The sequence below is a fragment of the Thamnophis elegans genome, chromosome 8 (assembly GCF_009769535.1).
Source record: "Thamnophis elegans isolate rThaEle1 chromosome 8, rThaEle1.pri, whole genome shotgun sequence".
In the NCBI taxonomy this organism is placed as follows: domain Eukaryota; kingdom Metazoa; phylum Chordata; class Lepidosauria; order Squamata; family Colubridae; genus Thamnophis; species Thamnophis elegans.
In genome coordinates, this window is record NC_045548.1 from 13,794,478 (window position 1) to 13,821,282 (window position 26,805).

Sequence of the window (26,805 nt, forward strand, 5' to 3'; positions counted from 1 at the left end):
AATAATTCTCGAAAGACCGCTAGGAGATCCCAGGGTTAGATGCTAGACTAAGTTGAACATCCAGGCAGCAAGCAAAAGAGATCAATTCTGTTGAGTTTAACTCGGGATATTTATCCTTTTTTAGTTTTTATTGATTAAATAAATCTTAGAATTAAGCATCAGTTTAAACATTAAGCAGTAATTTTATTGTGTCAAATATTTGAAGAAAGTAACACCTAGTGCTTGTCAGTAGAATTATTTGTTCTGACACATATTCCCTTAATTCTATTTGTATACTTCTGTGCCTGGATATCCCATAAACATGTACATTAATGTAGCATAGTTTTGGGGCCAGCCAAACCATTCCATATTAGACAGGTATTCCAGTCTTTTCTCTAGTGTTTGGCCACCAATTTCATGAAATAATTTAATATAAGAGATATTATTACAGCAGACAACAGTCATAAGATAACAAACCCAGAACTTCACCAGAACTATATCTGGGTCCGCTTCTGCAGCATCTTCATCTTCTTCAAGATAGGACAGCAAAATTTCAGGAAGGTGGTGAGCTTTGGCTTCATTTTGGTTTACGGGGTTAATGTAGCATACAGTACTCAGTCCTTTTAAAACCAAGATTCTTACTTTTGTGGTTGTGTCTGGCATCATCAAAATATCAATCATGTCCTGAATATATTGTGTAGTAAAACTTCCAGCACTAACGCCACCTGCAAAGTTTATGCAAAGTTCATAAATTCTGAGCCACTTTCTCATTAAACAGACATTTCCCAAATGTTCAATAAATGACAAGATGAAGCACATTCTTCCTCCTGCCCTCACTCAATTTGCAGAATTTGTTCAAATGATTTCAATGCAGGTATTATCACTGCTGCCCAAAACAAGAGAAAACAACCACCAAAATGGCTTTTCAGCTCGGTTTAACCCAGAGCAATCACTTCTGAGTCCAGTAGAGCAGCACAGACTCTGTTGGATGGGTCTGCAAAGAAGGCATCAGCTGAAACTGGAAATGTTACCGTCGCAAGCAGAAGTGTCTGCTACAGAAATGGATCTATCGGGTATATGATTGACAAGTGCTGTATTCAATTACATTGCGGTCTGCTCTTCACACTGCACAGCTCATATATATGAGTCAGTTGGTAAAATAAAAATCTTTGAAAAATTTCTAAAGTAGAAAAAAATCCTGAATGAAAAAATAGCATAAACAAACTGCATTTTCCTGCATAAAAATGTATTACCCGTGTTTCCCCCAAAATAAAACCCAACCTTATATTTTTTTAGGGTGCCAAAATAAGCACTAGCACTTATTTGGGGGGAGGGATGTCTTATTTTTTCCCCACGTACAGGAAGTCCACTTCTCCTGGTTCACAGCTGCAATGGGGTAGGAGACGGTATGGTGCACCAGTGCCACCACGGTGAGGTAGCGGGGTCTGGAGCTGCTCCATGCACCCTGCACTGGCTTACCTCAGGGCCCCTCAGCCAGGCCATCCACTCCACACTTTGAAATCTGCCTCGTGGTAGCGACTCCAGCAGCCCTGTCCAATAGGACCTCACATGGCTGCTGGCCCACAGCCGCAATGGAGCAGGCAACCTGAGAGACAATGGGATGGAGTGGGCAGCCTGCCTGCTCTGGCCCACAGACACTCCCACATCCTGCATGGCACATCCAAATCGCATGCCACCCCCACCTCTGCCTGCTGCTTGGACAGGCAATCAACTGACCTGTGCTATGCAAGCTGCAACTGCTGCTGGACATGGTTAGCCCCTGTGCCCCCTCCTGTGCTGTCCATGCCCCCCGATGATTTTTAACTAGGGCTTATTTTGGGGTAGGGTTTATATTAGCATACTAAAATCCGGCTAGGAGTTATTTTCAGGGTAGATCTTATTTTGGGGGGAAACAGTACGTTTGCATGACTCCATTGCATATCTGGCTTGGAGTAAAATTGGAAGGATGGGCTTTAAAAGTTTGTTCTCTCTCGATTAAAAAGATGAGGTATGTTGACAGCAAAAGGATCAATTAATTATCAATCTTGCTTCTAACACATCTCTTCTAAGTCCCAAGTATACAAAGGTTCTGCTGTTGCTGAAGACCCCATAATACCTGTGACTCGAGCTGAACTCTGTAGGTCTCACAATATTTAGGAGAATGATGGCAAAACTTTTGGGCTTTGTGTATCAAAAATTCGTAACGTCTTGACTGATGTGTCACCCTTCCCCTACCATAACAAAAGATAATCTGCCCCCTTATCTATGCATGTGAATAGTGGCACTGCCAAGTACCAAAGCTGGGCCTGAAGTTGAGACCCAGGTGTCGATTTTAACCTTAAGACCACTGCTGACACTCAAACAGACCAGCTTGGAAAATGGTGCAATTAGCCCTGTGGCCTCCGTGATCTGCTATATCTACTTAACTTCAGACTGTTCTCTTTCTGCTGACACCCCCTTCCAGCCTGAGGCTACTCCAGATTACACAAGGTCTGTTCTTGGAGGCTGCTGAACAGCAAACACCAGCAAAAGGACATCCCATTCTTGTATTGCCCTCCCCCTCCCCACATGAACTCCAGAGGAAGTGGAAGTCATGCAAGAATACACCCCATGGACATGAAGCCTTCACAGCCTAAAATTGCGATAATGGGGTTGCTTTCAAAAATAGTTGGTTGATGAATGGTGGCATGTCACCCAAAATGCAGCATGTCGTCCCCTTTGACACGAGTCATAGGTTTGACACCACTGATTTAAGGATAATATATTACATATTATTTCAATGAATGTAGAATATATTAACCGCCTCCTTTTGAATCTCTTATCCCAAACTTAGCTCAATCTTTCATCCATACCTGTGTAAGCTAGTAGGCCTATATATAATGCAGCCTTGGCTCTTTCTTCCAGTGGCAGCTCTGCATTTCTTAGATCCATGGCATATATTTTAATTTTGTGGTGGTGGAAGATTGGATCTATCAGCTTGAGGACTGGTTCCCTTCTATCACGATACCTGTGATAACAAGCTTTTAGTGCACTAAATACAGCTCCCATGTTGCCTAAAGAAGTATACTTCTTTTATGAAGTAAAGAAATGTTGGAAAAATCAATATATTGATTCAGTTACTACAAAACTCATTCATAACTGGTAACTAGGTAATGAATTCTGTAAACAGAATGTGCAGTGTAACAGCACAGGTTCTTAATGATGTCATGCATGAAGTTATTCCTTTGTTTTCTAATTTACTTAAATCCTACTTTAAAAAAATATTTATCTATTTATTTTGCAGTCACCCTTTTAATTTTTCTGGGTACCAACTGAGATTAATTAAAAAGATGCCTTCTTCAGTGCCACATTCCAATAAACAGCAGAAGAGCAAGTTCTAACTAACTCATCTTTGGAAAAATCCAGTATTTAAGAGCTTTTGCTAATTGAACTGTGTTTTAGAATGAGCAAAGTTGATAGTTACAATTCCTTTTAAAAATACATTCTACCAAAAATGATAAGGCACCAAGGGAAGCTTTAAAGCAGAAGGAAAGAGTTTGCTATCTTCTAAATATTATACCATAGCTTCCATCATCTGGGAGCACAGATTACAACTGTTAACAATTCAGTGTCCAGGAATATTTGCAGGAAGATGTCTAAATCTTGCTTTGAAAGCCTTACACACCCATGAGCCCTTATAGGTAGTCCAGACAAGAAGTACAAGCTCTGTCTTTATTGTAAGGTTATATTAACAGAATTTTGCAAGACTGAAAAATATTTCTCCTCTCTTTTCCTTTTGCTTTCTGGCGAAATGGGGCAATCTCATCTGAAACATTTCCTATGCCCTCCCTCCTGCTATGGGCTGAGAAATCTTTTACACGCTACTTGTCTAGTCTGCAGCTCTTCCTCCTGCCTCCCAAAGTCATTTCCACATACTTTTACAGGAACTGATCGCCATAAATGCAAGAAAACTTTATCACATGATATTTCATATTTCAAAAATAATGTTTATTATAACTTAAAGGAAGCAGTAAATACCAAAAATAACAAATACCACAAAATTATTAGGCATATATAAGTCAAGAATCAGTACAAAAGACGACCATAAAAGATTGCAAGCTCATGTGAGCAATGTGCTATAAAAACCTCAAGCATAATACTTCCACATGTTATGAGAAATGCTTGGTTTTTTTCAGTAGACTTTTCAGTAACTGTACAAATGTAATTTTAATCAAGTAATACTTATATGTGATTTATAAATATACAGATATATACATTCACAAAAATAATGTCTTAACCATGCATTTGCAAAAGAAGGGCTTTATTAGATCATAGTTCTAAACAAAACTCCAAAATCTACCTGATTCAGAGAATGCTTGATTGTTTTTTTCTGCTTGTGGACCCCAACCGTAGCAGAGAAACTAATTGCTTTCATAATTGTACGTCCACAAAAATAGTAGCAAGAAGTTCTATGGAGCTGCAATTCTATTCATTCTTGTTGGAAAGTAAACAGGTTACCGTAAACTCAAGAGGATTTTCAGAGAAAGTCTACATCAGATTAAGCTATAAGCTATCTTGATCACCTTATGCTGTATAAGGCAGTCCAGAAATCATCTTTGCTATCATCTGTCATATTGAAAATTAAAATTAAATAAACCAAGGTCTTAAAAAGTAACAGGTAAATTTCACCTCCCTAAAATTTTGGGAATTTGGGGCTTATCTGTCATTATATAATTATCTGTAGGAAAAAAACAATTTAGTTTTTCACCTGCTTTACACAACTGGTTATCAACGAAAAATGCATTCTAGTATTAATGTGCATTCTGAGTGAAAGGCAGAAAAAAAGGAAGGATGGACATTTAAACAGGGGACATAAATCACACTATCTGAAATTTCACATCCTTAGTTAGGCCTAATTTTGAGTATTGCTTATGCTAACCTAGCTGGCTACCAGTAATAAAATCAGACAGGCAGATATTTGATGAGATTCAGAGAGGGTGGGAGTCAGAACAGCTTTAAATAGAAATAGCACTTAGACTTATATACCATTTCACAGTGCTTTACAGCCCTCTCTAAGCAGTTTACAGAGTCAGCATATTATCCCCAATACTCTGGGTCCCCATTTTACAGACCTCAGAAGGATGGAGATTCCAACTGCGAAATTGCAGGCAGCCGGCAGTCAGCAGAAGTAGTCTGCAGTACTGCACTCTAACCACTGCACCACTGTGGCTCTTATATAAATTTTTGCTTTTCAATGTTTTCAACACAGTATCACATATTGCAAACTGGCACAATTATGCCCACCAAACACGCACTGCTCTATATTTAACATAACATAATTTCAAAACATCTCTCATTTTTCCAAAGCTTTACAACAATTACATGGATTTCACAAAAAAGCAAGATTGTCATAATCTTCAACAAATCAATATTTCACTATAAGCTACATAGAAGAGCCAACAGCAGTCCATTCATTAACACCCCCCCTCTCTCTTTTTAATACTGATAAGTTCCTAAGTTACAAAACAATTTTCAAAATAATGGGTTTTGAAGTTTCAGTTTATTTACAGGACCATCTTGGTTCACATGAAATTGGCATATCTTAAAATAGAAATTGAACATTTAAAAAGCTGTAGCCACTTCAGTTGTGCGTCGACCCCCAACTTTAACAAATTCACGGGGGAATTTGTCTAGCTGTTCGTATGCCAGCCGTCCATCTTCTCCTGAACAGCAACAAAATAAAAGAACAATCAAATGTTTCATCTTCTCAACTTGCGGTTCTAAACTGCATATCACAATCTCACACTGCATGACCTGGCAAGACTGGATATAATATTTCACATTTCAAAGAACTCTGATTATGGACAAGGATTGGGTTTCCTTTGAAACAACCAGGAGTCTGGGTGATTTTATGGAAGTAGCCTTTCAAGTTTTCTTGGCAACAGTAGTAGCAGTCTTTTGTCATGGCCTTCTTCCAGATTTTTATTTTTACTCGCTAGTATAGCCTACAGCCCTGCAATTTTCTATAAGCAATCTTACCGTTCCTCTCAAAAGATAAGGAAGAAGAAAGAGGAAGGAAAAGGAAGACTGAGAAATTACTCCTTACTTTTGGCCTCTCCCTTCCTGAGAATTTCAATGACAGTGAAAGGAGTACAAGTTTTTATACAGTAAATCACTTAATTATGCCACTACGTTACTGTCAATAGGAGCTTTGGGCTAGTAAATTTGGTTACTACTACCTCATTTCTATTTCTTGTAGTTTTTTTTTTAACCCTTCTCTCACACTAATATTTTGTCGTGTTCACTAGATTTCTTTTTCCATCTGGAGTAAAAGGAGATACCAGAAACATCATTAAAAAACCAACCTACCAAGGGAGAGTAAGGTTTCAGAAGCTGTATTCCTAACTTCTTCATTGTCAGACTGGCAAAGAGTGACCAGCATTTTAATACTTTCAGTTGCCTATAGAACGATTAAAGAAATACATTCAGTTCTTGTATTACAGAAAATCTTTATAGCAATGAATAGTATTGTACATCTGAGTTTTTAAACCTGTATATACAGAATGCAGAATAACAGAGTTGGAAGGGATCTTGAGGTCCTCTAGTCCAGCCCCCTGCTCAAGCAGGAGACCCTATGTCATTCCAGACAAATGGCTGTCCAATCTCTTCTCTAGAACCTCCAATGATGGAGCACCCACTACTTCCGGAGGTAAGTCATTCCACTCATTGTTTTCACAATTTAAAAAATATAAAAACACATGCATTTTCTCAAGCCACCTGGACGTGCCTCCCCAGTTCAAAGAATCTTGATCAACCATGGGCACCCATACAGACATCTGAAAACATGCCCCCGTGAAACTTCCCGGGCCTTCCAAAGGTGGCAACTGATCTCATGCTTCCAGCAGAGATACTTTGTTTACACCAGGGGTGTCAAACTCACATCGTGACAATATCGCCACATAACATATTGGGACTTCCCCCCCACCCTTCACTTAACCGGGCGTGGGCGTGGCCAGCATGTTTAACAGCCCTGGTTTACACAAAGATTCTTTATAAAGCAGCACATTCCAATGCATTTTAGCTTTATTAGTTATGTATGTTTTAAAATTAAACGTATTTGCAATGCTAGATGTACTACACACACGTAGAGAGACTAATTACCTTATATATAAGAATGATACACACTATTCTTTATCTACATTTTGTGTTATATGTACAGATAGTGCTCAACCTATAACCATACACTTAGTGACTGGTCAAAATTACAACAGCACTGAAAAAAGTGACTTATGGCAGTTTTTCATTCTTACGACCATTGCAGCATACCCTTGGTCGCTTGATAAAAATTCCATTAAAATGGTTGCAGTGTCCTGGGGTCATGTTACTCCTAACCTGTTGTGGCCTTCTGACAAGCAAAGTCAATGGGGAAACTAGACTGTCTTAACAACCATGTTACTAACTTAACAATGGCAGTGTTTCACTTAATAACTGTGGCAAGAAAGGTCATCAAATGGGCAAGATTCACTTAACAATTGTCTTGCTTAGCAATGGAAATTTCGGATTGAATTGTGGCCTAAGTCATACCATACCCTCAAATGTCTTATGACAATTTATACAAGAACAGTTAACTATAACAATACATAATTTGTTGGTAGTGACGGACATTATGATAAGACTATTCTTGACACAAATATTCTTCAGTGTCCCAAATTAGATATACCCATTTCATGGGGGTACTTCTTGATTAAAATCTATGCTAAAGTGGACACGGAAAAGGAGGAATTATTCTCTTTTCTACTTCGTCAACTCTTCTTACTAAATCGTTGCATTGGACACATTCTTGTGAGAGAGAGGTTCCCTGAATATTGGCTCCAGCATAAGTCTGAAAGCTCGGAAGACCAAAACCTCATGTCCCAGTGACCAACCCAGATTGGATCCTGCAACATTATCCTGGATACATATATTTGCCTTCATTTGTAAAAAAAAACCAAAAAAACAGGTACATACAGTTGCAAGAAAAAGTATGTGAACCCCTTGGGATTACGTGGAGTTCTGCATGAATTGGTCATAAAATGTGCTCTGAACTGCATCTGTCATTCTTCTTTACCTCATGAAGCATTCTGCACTGTGCTCTTGCAGTCATTTTTACAGGACAACCACGCTTAGGGAGAGTAGCAACAGTGCTAAACTTTCTCCATTTGTATACAGTCTGTCTTACCGTGGACACATGAACATCAAGGCTTTTGGAGATACTTTTATAACCCTTTCCAGTTTCACGCAAGTCAACAATTCTTGATTGTAGGTCTTCTGAGAGCTCTTTTCTGCGAGGCGGGGTTGACATCAGACAGTGCCTCTTGATACCAGTAAACCCAAAACAGGTGTGTGTTTTTAAAGGGCAGGACAGCTGTCAGCAACACATCCAATATCATCACACTGATTGGAGTCAAGGTTGGCTCACTCCTGGCTCCAATTAGCTCTTGGAGAAGTCATTAGGCTAGGGGCTCACATACTTTTTCCTCCCCGCACTGTGAATGTTTACATGTTATGTTCAATTAAACCATGACAACATCTAATGCGTGGCACGACATAAGCGCGAACGTCAAAAGCGCGCCAACAAAACCGCAGCGCTAAAACCGCGATGTCAAAAGCGCGCCGACAACAGCGCGCCGACAGAAGCGCGATTTAAGTTAAGGTAAGGTTTAGGGTTAGGTTTAGGTTTAGGGTTATTTTTAGGGTTATGTTACAGCGCGCTTCTGTCGGCGCGCTGTTGTCGGCGCGCTTCAGCGCTCATTCGTTGCCGCGGTTTTGACGGCGCGGTTTAGTCACACACGCTTTTGTCGTTCGCGCATTTGTGGTGGAACCCATCTGATGTTTGTGTAGTAATATTTTCAGCAGACTGTGTTTTTCTATTGTTGCGACTTAGATGAAGTTCAGAGCACATTTTATGACCAATTCATGCAAAACTCCACGTAATCCCAAGGGGTTCACATACTTTTTCCTGCAACTGTAGGTCCTAATTTCAGCCCAGGAAACATTTCCACGACAGAAAGGATGAGCTGTGATTTGTCTTAGAAATCTATAAAAGTTGATGGAGTTAGCACTGATGGTGAAATTGACAACTTTGATTAAATAAAAGAATACAATTAATTTTGTTTTTACTTGGAAAACTGCTTTTGGACTTTGTGCTAGAAGTGGGGGGAAATGAATATTTGATTTTGGGCTTTGCTGATTAGACAGGTTTGTTGTTATAGAAATGGCTAGTATAAAGTTGTATGTTATTCTGCACCAAAAGGAATCGGAAATCAATTCTTTTCTTTTTCTATTTCTCCTTTCCTCCTTACACTTTTTCCTCTTCTCCTTTCCCTCTCCTATTTTCCCATTATTTTCATTTTTTCTTTGTATTTTTGTATTTATATTCTGATAAACTAATAAAAATATCAAGGAAAAAAAGGATTTGTCTTAGAAATGTTTTTGTAATGGAAATATGAACGCATACACAGCACATGGGCCAAACCCTACCCAACCAAACGACAGCTTCCCATGTTTTTCTTGTACTTGTACTACTTGTACTTGACGCCTCTTCACCCATCGTGGGTATAGGCGACTTCCATGGAAATTTGACGCCACTGTTTTCGGTCCTGGGCTAGGGTTGTCAGATAGTGCAGCCAGTCGCTATTATATGATTTTACTTTTAGCGAGAAGGGCCTGCTTCCCTGTTTGTAGCAATGTTTGCACATTGAGGCAACCGATATTGTTTAGCCCTAAAAAGGAATGGATACGGCGATCCATGGAAGCTGTTTCGGCTGGATATACCCAAGGGGACGCCAGTCCCAAGGGTCGACAGAGCCCGATTGGTGGGAACGGGGGGCACCACGTGAAGGCCGGGTTGTCGTTTGATAGTTGAGAGGCTTTGCAATAAGCGTTGCAATGTATATTTTGCGCATCAACTATCCTTGCCTCCCCCCCCCCCCATGTTTTTCTAATCATCATACACTATGAATCAGAGGATACAGCCCCTTTCCCAAATACATTGTTAGACTAAATCCCTCCCATTTTGGTAAAGTAATATCTGGACAACCAATTCAAGAGAACAATGCTCTTCTTGTTGTGTATTCAAGAAGTGTTATTGAAACCTCTAGTGGTTGGGGTTGGTTTTTTTTTTTTTTTTGGCTTGGCCTTTTGTAGTTCATGGGAAAGTCAAGAAGGCAGAAGTTTACCTGAAGGCATTTCAAGGCCAGGCAAGCAGCCTTCTGCAGATGGAGGCTGGGCTGGGCAAGGCTCTCACAGTAATAAATTAAAGCCTGGAAGAAAAAGAGAGACCGTGAGACTGCGGAGCAACACCCTTTCAGAACAAGAGCAAAAAAAAAAAAAATCTTCTTCTGCTTAGAAAAATAAATTCACCAAATAAAAAACAAAGCAGCATTCATCTCTTTGAAAGGAGAGCATTGATTGTTTAGGTAAAGGGGGGGGGGGGGCGAGGGAAGGCAACCAATTACCACAAAAGTTTTTACTTCCTGCCACAACTATTCCTGGGTAGGATGCAATCAGAGATGTGTAAATATTCTATGAATGAGGCATCATCCTAAGTGTGAAGTGGAAAAGCCGCTTTGAGTTCATGCCCAACCACAACATTTGTTTACAGTCTTTGGGTCTGTGCCTGGTCTAAAGTAAGGCTATTCTAGGCAAAAGGAGTTAGGAAGGTCGAGGAGCAGGAAAAAGACAGCCTTGCAGACTACAGCAATAGCAATAGCAGTTAGACTTATATACCGCTTCATAGGGCTTTCAGCCCTCTCTAAGCGGTTTACAGAGTCAGCATATTGCCCCCAACAACAATCCGGGTCCTCATTTTACCCACCTCGGAAGGATGGAAGGCTGAGTCAACCCTGAGCTGGTGAGATTTGAACAGCCGAACTGCAGAACTGCAGTCAGCTGAAGTAGCCTGCAGTGCTACATTTAACCACTGCGCCACCTCGGCTCTCTTAGGGGGGAAGAGAAGGCTGTAGTGCATTGTTGCCTCTTCCCGCTCAGCTACTCCCAACACGGTATACCCCACTGGACCATCTATCCCCACCGGCATTCCCTCCCTCCATGTACCTGCTACCAATATCCCAGCACAGCACAGCCCACCACCTTGCCCATCCCCATAGTAGTGTTGGTCATGCTCCAGAATATATTCCCATTCACTTCAGTCAATCTGGCCTGCACCTCACTGATGCTGAGAGCAAAAAGCAGCACGTGCAGGGATGACACTGAAAAAAGATTTCACATCAACAGGGAAGACCTAGAAGGAACTAGATCTAAAATCACACTTTCTTCTACTAAAAGATTTGCCACCTCCCTGGAACAATGAGATCTAGCAATATGATCTTATTTTTATTGGTAGTCACCTTCAATTTATTATCCCTCATCTAATCCAATACCAATTGCACATAGGCATTCAGAGAAGCTCCGTTATTATCTGAAGATATTATAAAGAAATTGACTGGGTGTTATTAGCATATTGGTAGATAGCAATAGCAATAGCAGTTAGACTTATATACCGCTTCATAGGGCTTTCAGCCCTCTCTAAGCGGTTTACAGAGTCAGCATATTGCCCCCAACAACAATCCGGGTCCTCATTTTACTCACCTCGGAAGGATGGAAGGCTGAGTCAACCCTGAGCCGGTGAGATTTGAACAGCCGAACTGCAGAACTGCAGTCAGCTGAAGTAACCTGCAGTGCTGCATTTAACCACTGCGCCACCTCGGCTCAGATACTCAGCAGTTTCATTGTAGCTAGTGAAAATCTGAGCAGTGCCACGAGGGACACCGAATAATAATATAACAATGGCTATTTTGTCTATATGCCTCCTAAAGGCATCATCTGAAATCTATCTGAGAGTCAGAAATGCAATAAGTGGTTCCCATTTTTCCAAATTCTGTGCTAACTAGAAGAATAAACTTACGCTACCGAGGGAGAGAAAAATCTATTGGGTAAACCAAAGTAATCCAACCCTGTAGTATGCTCATCCAGCTAATTGCAATTGTTCGATAAATCAGGTTCAAACTATTATTTAGCATGATGTTTAAGCACATCTAGAATCTGGTAATTCTACTTTTGTTCAATAGGTTTTCTCTAACACTTACCTTTTCTCTGAAGTGTCTGTTTCCTGCTGCAGCAGCTGACAATATTGTTACCACAGCTTCACAGGTTTCCCTTTTGTTTTCAGTCAGAAGGACAGCCAAAGATTTCAGCACTTCTTGTTGAGGTGAGATACTGATGGAGGTTAAATTGGCCTTATTCTGCAAGAACTTTTCATCTCTTAAAGACTGTAGAGTTTGTACCATTAAAGCTAAAACACAAAGACATTTAACAATTTGTCCCTTTTTAGAAGAAGTTTAGACTAAAAGATGCATTTGAAATAGCATACAAACCAGGGGTGGGTTTCTCGCCCCGTTCCAACCGACCAACTGGTTCCCCGCGAACCAGTTCGCCGACCAACTGGTTCGCGGGGACCGCCGCGAACCGGTTGAAACCCACCCCTGATACAAACATCCAGCAATATCTGTGAAGGGTAGAATAATTTTAAATATGTGAGAATGAGCTACCTATGTTACCACCACTTCTGACCATCACTATAGAGTTCAATCTACGGTCTCCATCATCAAACTGTGGATCTCGTGGCTGAAACATATGACTTAATTTGTGTTTTACACCCTCTATTTTGTATAGAACAAAATGATGAAGAATATTCTACCCCCGCAAAAAATCTGTCTTATGTGTAGAACCCTTCTGAAATGTTCCAGAATCCTCAACAACAATTTTCAGATTTTTTTTCTACCATTTTAGCTGTTCCTACTAAAAGTATTGTGGCCTTATGGAATCTGAACTTCTGAAGAGCCTGTTTCTTACCTTCTTTTGCAAGCTGAAGCAAATAGTTTGCCAGATCACTAACATTTTTATTAGCAAAATAGTTGTAATACTGAAAAACTGTTATAACTTCCAAGGGCAGACTGGAGGAGAGAAGAGGTTCTGCACGATCCAAGATATGAGAAATCAAAGTTCTGAACACTGCATATAACCAGATAAAAGTATTAGTTAGCAAATGAATCCTCATTAATGAGAGCAACATAAAATTACTAGAGGTAAGTCATTTTTAGAAAGGGTAATAATGTGTTTTAGAAAATAAAAATAGACCACTTCATACTTTCTAGAAATTTACAATTATAATTTCCAGAAAGCATCAGTATGACAATGATTAGAGATTATGCAAACTGTAGAATATTGGCAAACTCGGGGAAACTGATTAGTACCTCTGATCTATAATGATACTCAATTCAAAAGTCATTATATTTCTATTATACCCGAATAGAACAAATGGAAAGAAAATAGGCGACTGGTATGATATGACATGAATTCACCTTAAAAGTGATTGACTTTGGTTGAATATATTCATTTTATTATGGGCACGGTCTAAAGAAATTTGGAACTGCAATCAATAATTTTTTTGCTTAAAAAAACTCAAAATAATTTATTTAAATAGCAACTTTTGAAACTAGGTTTTTGTAGCTATCAATCTCTGCCTGTTCATTGTGCCTTGTACATAAAAATGGTCCTGGCTGTAATACATACATTTCATATATATATTTACATACAATTTTCAATAAAAACTAATTTTATACCTCTGGAAAGCTATTCATTTACTTGTTTATATTAATATTACATAATATTGTATAATAATAATGCAATCACATACATGATGTTATAGAATTTAAGGCCCGCACTGATTTATTTCAAGATTAAATGCTTATATAGGACTTAAATCTCAAATTTTGTGACAGACCTAATATTTGAATCTTGAAAGACCAAATATTCAACAGACAGTACTATTTATTATGTTTTTAAATATTTGATTAATTAATGTTAATTGCGATCTTTGCAACCACTTTTTTCTGGAAGCACATTAGGTAACTGTACCTGTTTCTGAAAGTCCTGGATATTCGCCATTCATCACTGTAGAAAAAGTGATATCCAATTGTTTGATCATTTTGTCTGCAGAGGTGTGATACAACCCAGAAGAATTGGTACACTTATTCCAGAAAGAAAGGAGGGATATCTTTTTCTGAAATTCTGGAATTGCTAATGGAAAAGAATACCATAATAGTGAAGCGTTAGTATAAATTAAAACTGGACAATAATCAGCTCTATATTTAAAGGAAATTAGTACAGGGTTATGTTTACTTAGAAAATGGTACAAAAATAAAGTTCTTTGACTAGAAAGGTAACAATAATTTACCGACTATGTCTAGCATTGGTAGGATCTAGATGCGTGATGTTGAACCTATGGCACGGGTGCCCCAGGTGCCACACAGAGCCCTCTCCGTGGGCATGCCAGCTGTCGCCCCAGCGAAGCTCTACTGCGCATGCACATGTGCCTCCTGCCAACCAGCTGATCTTCAGGTCTCTGCCGCGCATGCATGGGGGGCAGAGCACATGCGGGGAACACGCACATGCATGTGTGTGGGACGTTCACATTGTATTTTGGGGATTCATGTCAGAGGTGGGTTTCTGCCGGTTGGCCCCAGATCTGGCGAACCAGTAGTAGTGGCAGTGGGAGGCTCTGCCTGGACACTTCTGCACCTGTGCAGAAGCATCGTGTGAGTGGGCACGAGCAAACCGGTAGTAAAATAAATTGAAACCCACCACTGGTTCGTGTGTGTGTGCACACCCCCTCCCGCACCTTGTTTTAGGCCTGGAAGGCCTTCTGCACCAACCTGTAAGCCAAAATAGGGTGCAGGGGTCCCACAAGAGCCCCACCCCCACCCTGTTTTGGGCCTGGAAGGCCTCCTGCACCCACCTGGAAACCAAAAATTGGCGAGGGGAGACGCATGTGCAGGGATGCATGCGCGTGCATTGGGGGACAGAGTGGATGCATGGGGGCTGGGTGCATGTACAGGAGGCACTCGCATTTTGGGGTTTCGCATGCACGCACGCTTTGAGCACTCAGGACTAAAAAGGTTAGCCATCACTGATCTAGATCAATGTTTCTTAACCTCAGCAATTTTAAAATGGGTAGACTTCAATTCCCAGAATTCCCTAGCCTGGCTAATGAATCTATTGAGGTTAAAATGTCATGCTAGAAGAATGTTCACTAGAAGAGTGGTCACAGATTGCCCCCTTTTGCTGCTCTTCAGACAACAACTCCCTGTGGCTTTAAACTATTTCCCCCTCATGTCCTTCCTTGTAATAACTTGGAATTCTGAGCCCATGATAGTTGCAATGTTCAGATCACTGTTCTTTGTCTGAGCTACTGTCTTTTTTCATCCAACTTGATTTTGTACTTATTACTGTGGTTTAATTAATACTTTTCACCAAAGAAATATGCAGGGGGGTGAAACTTGATAGTCTATTCCCATAGGCTTACTTATAACATGGTATTAATGGTATTTAATCTGGCTTACACTGGATAAATAATTGTACAACAGCAGCCTTAAAAGAGTACATCTGAATATGCACAGAAAAGTACTGCATAGTATAGGGCAAGAAAAAGCAATACATAATCATCTATTCACATGAATATTGTCTATGCTATTTCTCACCTTCACTTATAGGTCTGAAGCTTCCCAGGATCTCACTGCTGATCTCTGCAAGGTTCTCAATCACTAAAATTTGTTGGGATAGTTTATCCAGAAGAGACCTTGTGACAAAGGGAGTTCTGCTAGAGAATACAATTTGCTGGTAAAATAGGAAAGAACAGTGTAAATATTCCCCATACAGAACTATCATTAATTAGGTCAACATTCCAAAAGTGAACAAATGCAAATTTATCAAAGAACGATGTTATAACTTTATATATTTTACAAACATGATCTTTATCATACATTTTAAAAATGGGATTCAAATGTGATATGTTTCTGTCAATTGCTAACCAGCTCTATTGGATTGTGTATTGGATTCTATTATTTTGACTTTGAGAATATGTGCCTTTAATCTAAATAGAGGATTTAGTATGTATCTCTAGGAGTGATCTCTTTTCTCAGCAAAGTAGATAAATAACAGTAAACAGATTTGCTATACTACTCTGAATATGCCATATTTTCCTCTGAATGTGACATATTTACTTCAGAGAAAGAAAACCCTACTTTTATGATTACTATACACAAATGGGGGGGGGGGATACTTCCATTATTTTAGTCTCAGCAAGTGCACAATAATCCATCTAAACAATTTCTGGGAAGGGGGAATTATGCTTTTTATATGATTTTAGGCTGATCAGTGACCAAAATAAATATTTATTTTGTTATTATTTACATCCTGCCTTTATTGTTTTTATAAATAACTCAGTGAACATATGTAATGCTCCTTTTTCCTCCTATTTTCCTTACAACAACGCATCTGTAAGATTGATTGGCTGAGAAAATGTGACTGACCCAAAGTCATCCAGCTGGCTTTCATACCTAAAGTGGGATTAGAACTCATGGTCTCCAGGTTTCTAGCCTGGTGCTTTAACCATTAGACTAAACTGTTCAATTTTGACTTATTTGGAAATATGTCTCATTCACAATGATTTGTAGTACTTTAGTACTACACACTTCAGTAGGACTTTAACCATATGAAGTATATAAACTTACATCTCTAATTTACCGTATTTTTCGGCGTGTAAGACACACCTTTTTCCCTCAAAAAAGAGGCTGAAAATCTGGGTGCGTCTTATACACTGAATACAGCATTTTTTGCCTCCTGAAACCCCACCCCTTCACCAAAATGGCCGTGCAGAGCCTGTAGAAGGCTTTCAGATTGTTCCTGGGGGCTTGGGGAAGGCAGAAATGAGTGAAAAACTGGCCCATTTTTGCTCAATTTTGCCCCACCCCAGCCCCCAGGAGTACTCTATAAGCCTCCTAAAGGCTATTCATGCCTCTTTTTTTGAAAAAAAAATGGGCCAGTTTTCGTGAAAAACGGACCGTTTTTGGGACGTTTGCAAAGTGCAAAAACTTTTTTTAAAAATTTGCCTCTTCAAAACCTTGGTGCATCTTATACTCCGGAAAATATGGTAAGTCTAACTTAAAACCTAGTCATCTCGTTAGGTTCTCTGCACAGTTGAAACCCTAACCCTAACCTTGTTTTTGTTTTTCAAACAACTTCTGAAAGCTCAAACTGTGTAAAGAAATCTGGATCAGATGAGAATATATAGCTTCTGTCTCCTATAGTGTCAATGTGCTGTTACCAATTTGGTACCAGACCATGCCACATTGAATAGCAAAGAGTGGACAGGAGTTCTATTTAGGTTCAAGTGGACCATGATAAAATAAAATCATATATGGAGAACATGGGATGAGAGTCAAAATGGAGATTGGCATAGAGCAGGGGTGGGGAACCATGGTTCTTTTATGACTTGTGGACTTCAACTCCCAGAATTCCTGAGCCATGCTGGCTCAAGTCATAAAAGGGCCATAGTTCCCCACTTCTGGAATGGAGATAAAACAATAAAGTTTGGGCCTTCATCTCTTGTTGGAAACATCTGAAGAGAAATAAGTTTTTTTCTGGATGAAAAAAAAAAACCTTTCACATTCTATGGCTTCTTTGGACAAGCATATTTGCTAGTCCCTCTCCCCCCTCAACCACAGAGTCTGTCTTTTTCTGCTTATGCAAGAGTGCAAAGGAAATTAAGTTCCAACAAACAAGGCTGTGTACACAACACAGAAAACAAGAGCAGATGAGTCTTAATAATCTCTTTGAAAAAACATGTAACCCTATGGGATACCTGGATAAGTTGTGTGCAGTACTGCAAGTGCTTGACTATGGTGATATCAAGGCTTTCATTTCCGGTGGTCAATGGCAGAGGACTTCCAGCCACACTGGTTCCAACTCCTGTGTCTTCCGTCAATGCTTCGCTGAGGTGCCCTCTGCCTTCTGGGTGTTCTGACCTGTAACTGTTCAAGCTGGGAGGTAAGTGAGCAGTTTGATTTTCTTTTCATGTAAGCAATGCACAAGAGAAATTGTTGAAAGCGCTCTCCTGTAACCAAACAGCTCTTAATAGGCCAGTAACCTTTTAATGAATGCATTGTATCTCAAATTGGCAGTAGCATTAGGTAAAAAGTGCCAAAAAAGTGTCTACATTTAAAGGATATATTGTTACCACACTAGCCTACTTGTTTCTTTGAAACAATCACTTTTTTGTAAGGAAGTATTCCTAAGAAGTCTTTGAAATAAACCTTTCCTATAGTGTTTCGTTTCTTTTTTCCCATCTTTTCACCTTGCTTTGTTGACAACATCCTTTGCCAAACTGCTCTGTGAATATAACTGAACTATAGATTTGTGGTTTTCAAAAGTTATACAATTAAGATGTAATATGTCAGTCCTTTCCTGACATGTGATTAATTGTCCAGCTAAAAAAATAATAATTAAAAAGTAAGATCGAGGGAGAATCTGTTGGAAAGGAAGTCATAACTGATTTACAAAGAACAAACATGAGTTTCCTGTTTCCTTTATTCACGTACAAAAATCTTTGTTTAAACATCTATTTCATTCTACTAACTAGTTTAAACCAAGGGATTTTTAAAATGTTAATAAAATCTTGACCTCTCGGCAGCTTCCAATATCGTCAATTATGGCATCCTTCTACATCAGCTTTGGGAGTTCATGTAGGGGCAAAGTTTTATCCCCATTTTCCTCCATCCCTTGGGGTAGATACCCATCACATTGATAGGAGTAACCTGCAAAGGACGGCTTTTTTTGATGTGCTACAAATGCCTCAACACTCTCTCCACTTCTATTTATCATTTACATAAAATTGCTGGATGAGGTCATTTGATGGCATAGGGTAAGGTATCCTAAGCATGCAAATGATACTCAGTTACACAGCTCCATCCCAAGTTGACCAATGCCTTGGAGATTTTGCCTTGATATCTGGAAGCCAGGGACCTCTGAATGGTGAGGAATAGAGTTCAGATCAAGCCTGGTAGGACTAAGTGGGTCCAGTGATATTCCATTGAGTTCTGGATGGCGTCGCAAAACTCAAAACAGAATGATTTACAATTTGGAAATCTCCCTGGACTCAAAACTGCTGATTTATTTATTTTTTTAAAAGGGGGGGGGTTGTTTCTTGTACAGCTTCATATTTTATGCCAATTGCACCCTTCCTGCACTGGAAGGCATTGTTCATGGTCATACATGTTTCAGCCCTCACCAGAATGGCCTACTGTAATGCATTCTGCATGGGACTGATCTTGAAGAACATCTGGAAGCTGCAATTGGTCCAGAAACGATTACTGATGTTTTCCAATGAAAGAGGATTGTTGGTCTCTATCAATTCTATAAGCAGGAGGGTTATGCCTTGGTCCCCATCAGTTACAGGATATCATATTGTGGGACCCAGAAAATGTGTCCTTCCTGTGGTGGTATCTGCCCCCTGGAACACCTTATCCTCTGAGATCAAATTGATTCTGAACCTCCTTGTTCTCCCAGGCATAGGGATTATGAAGTAAGTGAAACCTGATTCTACATCCTACATTATAGGCAGAGATGAGGCAATGGATTATGTACATATAATCTGACAAATACAGAAAAACATTACCATATTCTTTGTTCCTTTCAGCACATCATTTTGAATGAATATAGAATGTCTCAGTTTACAAGTACAAAGGGAACATATCTGGAACCCCTATAATCTGTTCTGCTAACAAAATTCTCAGGACTCTGTCAAAAATTACTGATCTAGGGGCTCTAATATTACATTTCATCTTTCTTGAATGATCACTACATACTATACTTGGCAGAAAGCAATAAACCTGAGAAGCATTCAATGCTGGCATTCTTACCTGTTTTTCTCGATTTCAGTGTCTGAGAACACAGAGTCTGCGCCACGAGCACCACGGCAAAATTCATCGGTACCACTTTCATCCTCAAAGTCAGAAGTGTTGAGGAAATCAAAACTTTCCAGTGCACTCTCAACTGTTAGGCTTAAGCTGGACGACCTGCTGTGACTTACTACTGGTCTGCCCTGCAAGAGCAAAACCAAAACAATATGTGAAGAACAGTTTAGCTACTCAAAATGGTTTGGTTTCAAGAATATTCCAGGAAAATTGGGTGTGAGAGTTTCTCTTCAAATACACCAATGATCCCCTACAGTTGGCTTGTTTGGCCTTGTCCTCCTACCATTTAATTCCAGATTTTAGGATTTTACTTTTCATGTATGTTGAGAACAGAGGAGGATCTAACTTATGGAAATTTATTTCAACAATAGATGTAGTTGTGATGAGATTTAGAAAAATCAGATCTAAATGAGCTGAGATTTCCATTATTGAAAAAGCTCTACCCTGAAAAAACACTAAGTAATTCACTTCTCTGACATGCTCACTGGTCAACTGAGATGTGATGAGGAAATTCCAAAAAGGGATTATTTGACTTTTGAAAATACTGTACTTAGGGTTAGATCAGGGATGTCAAACGTGCCTCATCACGGTGTCACGTTACATATCACAACTCCCCCCCCCTTTTGCTAAATCGGGTGTGGCCGTGGCCAGCACATGATGCATCCAGGCCTCGGGCTGCGAGTTTGACAGCTCTGGGTTAGATATAATTCAATCCAGACCCAATCTTACATAGCCCACCTGAACACTACTGAGTCCATTGGAGTATCAATCACTGGTAGTCCTTCGGTTAAAATAGCCATAAAGACTGGAAGATTATTAAATTACAATTGTAAAATGTTATGTCATATGATGGGTGTTCACTTTTTTTCTCTCTAGTTCACTTAGTGATAGCAGTTCCAATAGTCCCAGATTGCTGTTGTTAAACGAAGACCTTCCAACTTCCTGTCTGCCTACCATTTGATTTTGTTTGTCGGAAGCCAGCAGAGAATGCCAGTAACTGTTGTCATGTGACTGTAGAGATGGTGGGATAGAGGGAACTCTGAGGACCAATTGTAAGTCCCCCTTGTTCAGTGCGGACACAAGTTTGAACCAATGGATATAAGTTGATGACTATTTATATATATATTAAATAAAATAAAATAAGGTTAAATTAACATGCCTACCCCAATGTCATGGCAACTGCTGCCCATGATATCAAGTAATCCTCACATTATCATAAATTTAGAAGAAAATGTGACATTATCCACATTTGAAGCTGATGGGACTGAAACCGATAGGCTCATATCTTAAGCCCCTCTTTTATACATGTCATTAATCTAATACATTTTACGGTTCATTTTAAATAGATGATTTAAAAACTCCTATACTAAGTGGAAAAAAATTGTCAACATTGTGCATCTGATCACTATCAGTTATTTCCAAAATTGTAATGGTTGGATTTTAAATAAAACACACGCGCACACACAGAGAGGTACATACAAGATGTGTGTGTACGTGCGTGAGAGATTTAAAATATGCTATTTTGTCTGTTTCTGCACGGATATATGCATTATATTAAACAAACCATGGCTTAGGGCTGTGACTCCTGTCAAAATGACAGCTCAGGGAGTCTGAAAACAAAATAAAATTTAAATATTCAAACTTCAAAAGGTATGTTAAGTTTGCTGCTTTATTAAATATTGAATGTATATTCTCTTACTTTTTATATATTTTATTTTAATTAGTTTTTAACAAATTCTAAAATTGTGATTTCATATTGTTGTAAGCTATCCAAAGAAAATTTGCTTTAAAAGAATGACACAAGTTTAAAAAAATGAAATCTATTAGCTTTGCACATAAATATGCTGAAGAAAATGAAGATCAGAAACTCAATTATTTAGTGTTTTAAAACTATTTAATAAAGGTAATTTTAAAAATTACATTTCCTGTACAAACAAAGCTATATCTGGTAACGTAAACTGAAGAGTGTAAATGTAACATTTAATGGTCTTTATCAGAGCTTTCATATTCTGTGGTAATTACTGTAGTACCTTTTAATTGAAATCAAAGTGTTACATGAATACAAATTTAACCCAAGATTATCCAATGAAGTGCTAATGCATTTCCACCAATGTAGCCAATTACAAATTAGGAAAAAGTGTGTGCACTGAAAGGCTTCTGTAACACTAGTCCAAAAATAAAGTTCAGGAGCTATTCAAAGAACAATATTGCAATATTATAATATCCAAAATATTCACTGACTTGACTATCAACAGGACCATTGACTGACTGCATTGTACAATAAATACACATTTCAATTAAATGGGATGAAATGGATTACAAAAATGAATTAAATTTATAGAAATGTAAAAAAATTGCCAAGCTCCATATTTCCCTATTAACATCTATAATTAAACTATTCAATTTACAAACAGATAACTTAATAAAATAGCATTATGATAATGAGTGGTACTTTATCTTGCTCCCTGTAGCATTCTACTATATAAGAAGCATTTCCACAATGACATCACTAATTCAATTTGGCACTGGTTCATTTTGGCACGCCAATTTATTATGTCATGGAACCAAGACTTAGTTCTGCATATTGCTGTATGTGAAAACAGAACATGGAATGACTTAACTGTCAGTCATGTTACGTCAAATTAAAAGGGAGATTAAAAATCTCTTTCAAATTCAAACTTTTCTTCTATAGGCAGAGGAATAATTAATATTAGAAATAACAAGCGAAGCAGTAAACAATAAGCAGGATTGGAACTGGTTAATATTTAGATGAGAGGCCAGAAGAAAAATTACAGAATTGTGACGGATACTCAAAAAACATTGCAGTAGAGAATACCGACAAACCAATTCTGTATTGTAATTAAGAAAACTATATCAGCATGTCCTTAAATTTACCAGATTTACGTTAATCCAACCACCTGCCAATTTATATTAAACAAAGGGGGGGGGGAGAGAACTGTAGTTCAATTCAGTTTGACCATCTATACCTGACTAATTTTGAGATTTCAGTTGATGGATCTGCTCTTCACACTTCCATATACGACTGGAATAGGAGGGCAGAATGCATCAGAGTTTCCACAATTTTGTTGTTTTAGCTTATCTAACAATTGCTTTATTTAGGGCTTCTTGTTTTGTTGTGTGAAAAGTACACCTATACTATAGATATTAACAGCCAAAAGTATAATTCAGCAATAGCTAGCTGGGATTATTTCATTAGACAAAGACTTGATCTGGCCCTTCCATTTTGTGATTTCTTTCTTGGTCATTCTTAGATTGAATGTAAACGGTGAACTGATGCTCGGTATGAGGAAAGCTACTATCTAAACAATTAGTTTTATTACTGAAGATTAGATAACAATTCTTCTATTCACAACGAATGAAATTTCTTATTTGAAACTAAACTTACTTTTAGGATCTCATCTAGATGTGTAATTCCTTGGTCCAATTCCTGGAATTCTTTAAACTGTTCTTTATGAGGTTCAAGAGCTAATAGAAGCCCCTGAAATGCTTCTTCTAGACTTCCATCAACACATGATTTATAGCCTTCAGATTCTCCACTAATTGACCCCTCACAATGACATTTTTCAGGTGTCATTGGCCCCTCTCCAGATGTCAGTCTTTTAACCAGCTGCTTTGTGATATTGCCTTCAAAGGTATCCAGCTCTACAGGTTTGACGTCTGATAACTCCTCTGTATCCGGAAGAAGTGACTCTGAGGCACGACTTGCTAAAATCACACTGTTGCCTCTCAAATGAGGAGAACTTTGGCAAAGTTCAGACTCTAGATGTGTTGTCATATTTTCACCATGCTCTTGTGATGTTCCGTTGTTGGATTCATATGTGGAGTCCTCACACCTTGAATGAATATTGTGTACAGTGTCAGCTTTGGATAACCTTTTCCCACTGGGCTCTGGGATTGTGGCAATAATTTCAGGATTGGAATTATCTATTGTAGAGGACGAGTCCGTTGAACTGTATGATGTAGTACAATGTTCACTGGTAATGTCAATGAAACTGAAAGATAATGAACTTTTCTCGTTTTCTGCTGCTCCATTTCCAAAAACATCATCCGATAAATTTGACTGCAAATATAATAAAAACAATTAAAATTAAATTTTCACTGAGCTGACCTTAAGCATTATTTTTTTAAAAAATATACAATTTGCTACTTTCTGTGAAACTAGGCTATTTGGAATTATGAACTATATTCATTTAGTTTTCATGCTACTGATCTTTTCTAAAGTGACAGGAAGAGGCCAAAAAAACAAACAAACCTGTCCAAAAGCCAGAAAATAAGAAGGATCAGAAGTAGCACAGAATGTGTATAGAAAAGTTCTAAACCAATTATGAAGCTTTTTTGAGCATTGCAAACTCAATTATCTTTATGAACAAATTAAAATCTTTTCTTTTGCTGACCAGACTTTATGTAGGGAAAGTAGGCTGAAGGAACAAAATGCACACCATCACATGTCATTACATGATTGGTATTACAGTATAGTAGATTACACCATAAGTATACTGGGGATTATCTTGTCCTTTTATTCAGCAATGCTGAAATACAGTTTCAATTCCTTAAACATAACTTATCCAAGATAATTAAGCCGTTTCAATATTGCAGCCTGAAATCAATGGAGATAAAATGTGAATTTTTCACTTTAGTCTGCATCAAATTTATTTTTTTTAGTCTCGTACTAAAAATAGTCTATGGACAAATAGCGAACCATGTGCAGATATAAATATGTTCATAAAATATTGCACATAATAAGTGCTTTCTTATTTTAGCCTTTTCTCGAAAAAGAATTTGCAAAACTAAAGCCAATCAGAGTTTTATTTGACTACATAAGAAACTTGAGCCGATAGTTATTTGCTCAATAAATAGTCAGCAAACAAGATAGATCTTAAAGAGAAATGTCAGATTTAGGACATGCGACAAAACAGAGGAACTGCTTGAGAAATGCAGTAAGATATTTTATCACACCATCTGGACTCACATATTGTTCTAGCCCTGTTCTAAACCTTAGCCTGAGAGATGGCAGATCACTAAATGAACGACTGCGACGTAGCTTGTCAAAGAAAGCATCTTGCAGAGTCTCTAAAATGGCGGAGTGGAGACTGTTTTGTGGACGATGTTGCCATTTCTTGAAGTGTTAAGACAAAAAAACAGGGCAATTAGTTGACTACATCGTCTTTTAAACATACTGTAAGCGTACAAAGTATAGATCAGTGGTAGTCAACCTGGTCCCTACCGCCCACTAGTGGGCGTTCCAGCTTTCATGGTGGGCAGTAGGGGTTTGCTGTAACTCTGCTTTATAAATTTTATAAAGTTACTTCCCTACTTTATAAATCACCATTACTGTGGAAATGGTGGGCGGTTAGAAAATTTTACTACTACCAGATGCAAAAGTGGGCGGTAGGTATAAAAAGGTTGACTACCCTTGGTATAGATTGATAAGAAAATATAGTGCAAAACTTCAGAACCAAAGTGCAAACTAAATGAGCTTTTATGGAAGCTTCTCACACGAAAAAGGCCCTTTGTCTATAAGGGGGAAATATCACACCTTTTTTTCCTAAAAAAAGAAATGGTGGGATTCACATTAGCCATATCACATATGGAAACTTTACAGGATCTTCCATACTAGATCAGGGAATAGGCTAGGGGATAGAAAAAAATAACTTTTGCCAATTTTCTCTTTTTCCTTTACCCCCCCTTTCTGTTATCTCAAACAAAATTGAGCAGACCATGCTACTTAGCCACTAATTGTTTTTGCTATCACTTACAAAGAATGACTGATCCTTGAAAGTTGGTGTTTCTGGGGTGCCTTGACTATAAATGGACATCCTTCTTTGAATAGCTGATGCTTTGCTTGTGTTGCCTGTTGATGGGGTAATGTCTTCCACATCAAATGGACTGCAAAAGTATAAATCTATTATTAGACTGAATCATCATTAAACTGTTATTCTACTGAATTACAAGGTTTTCTTTTCACTTAAGATATTACAGCATGAGCAATTCATCTTTTTTCTAGTGAAGTTCTGTACATTGTAAAACAGGTTCACAAAATAGTATTCTTGTATATATTTTCATTTCACATTTTCAGTGCATATTATCTGTGGGTGCCATTCAAAAATAACCTACAATACCAGCTTGCTCCTTAAACACTCTATTATTTAAAGTGCCAGTTCAGGAGACGTATATCCCATAATTTTATTTTCTGTTGCTGATGTTACTGGAACAACAGTTGACTTGAAATGATGATGGCTGTCCAAAAAGCCATCTTTACTTACTGCCAAGTGATTTCCAGATTCAGCTTTATTGTCCCAAGGTCATTGATATCCACAGCGACAACCTGAGGCTGAGCAGCAAACAAGTCTTTCGTTTCACAAGTAACACTTCCAACCAAAATATGAGTGGCAAGACCTTTTAATTCTGTGACCTTTGGAACAAATTAGTGTTAATAATTAGGAACAAAATAATTGTCAATTAACAGCTCATTATTTCAGTAGCATCTTCACATATCAAATATTAATCCTTCTAAGACCACATTGTTTGTTCAGAAGAGCAAGTAGTACTGGGACTTGCATGTTATTATTGTGTATTAGTATGTGAAAATTACAAGGATACTAAAATGCTTCAGATTTACACAGGACTTCATATTTGCATGGATGATATTTTATTTTTGCCATAAAACAGAAAGCTGAAATCCACTTACACATTTAGGTCAGTTTTCTTACAATATATTACTAATGGTACATTATTTACACAGTTCAGAGTCATAAAAGCTAATTATAATAATTTATTTGTGGGAAACTTCAATGAATGAATGAATGAGGAAGTAACAATAGGGGGAAAATCTAGTATGTAAGACTATGGCACAGGTAAAGAGTGCCAAAAGGTACTGTTTTTAAAAACTGGACAAAGTAGCTGGGTTTTATATAAAATAATAATAATAAATTGTCATGAATATGACATTATTGTATAAATGCCTGCATTTCCAAAA

The 26,805-nt window shown here is 38.3% G+C and overlaps 2 protein-coding genes across 2 annotated transcripts in view; both read right to left on the reverse strand.

The window, feature by feature from the left end:
* Positions 1–264: 264 nt before the first annotated feature.
* Positions 265–3,027, reverse strand: ARMH2 (armadillo like helical domain containing 2). The gene is made up of 2 exons (XM_032222869.1): positions 2,832–3,027; positions 265–704 (listed from the first exon to the last, which is right to left on the reverse strand). The coding sequence occupies exons 1-2, from the start codon at positions 3,025–3,027 to the stop codon at positions 265–267; spliced, it is 636 nt and encodes a 211-aa protein (XP_032078760.1).
* Positions 3,028–5,461: 2,434 nt separating this feature from the next.
* RIPOR2 (RHO family interacting cell polarization regulator 2) overlaps positions 5,462–26,805 on the reverse strand; it is a 75,952-nt gene continuing 54,608 nt past the window's right edge. Inside the window, 13 exon segments of the mRNA XM_032222250.1 lie at positions 5,462–5,645; positions 5,647–5,681; positions 6,328–6,418; positions 10,176–10,259; positions 12,084–12,289; positions 12,850–13,008; positions 13,915–14,076; positions 15,537–15,672; positions 17,699–17,867; positions 19,755–19,936; positions 23,215–23,889; positions 25,586–25,715; positions 26,093–26,241. Of these exon segments, the coding sequence (XP_032078141.1) occupies positions 5,541–5,645; positions 5,647–5,681; positions 6,328–6,418; positions 10,176–10,259; positions 12,084–12,289; positions 12,850–13,008; positions 13,915–14,076; positions 15,537–15,672; positions 17,699–17,867; positions 19,755–19,936; positions 23,215–23,889; positions 25,586–25,715; positions 26,093–26,241 (2,283 nt within the window). The 3' untranslated portion in view covers positions 5,462–5,540.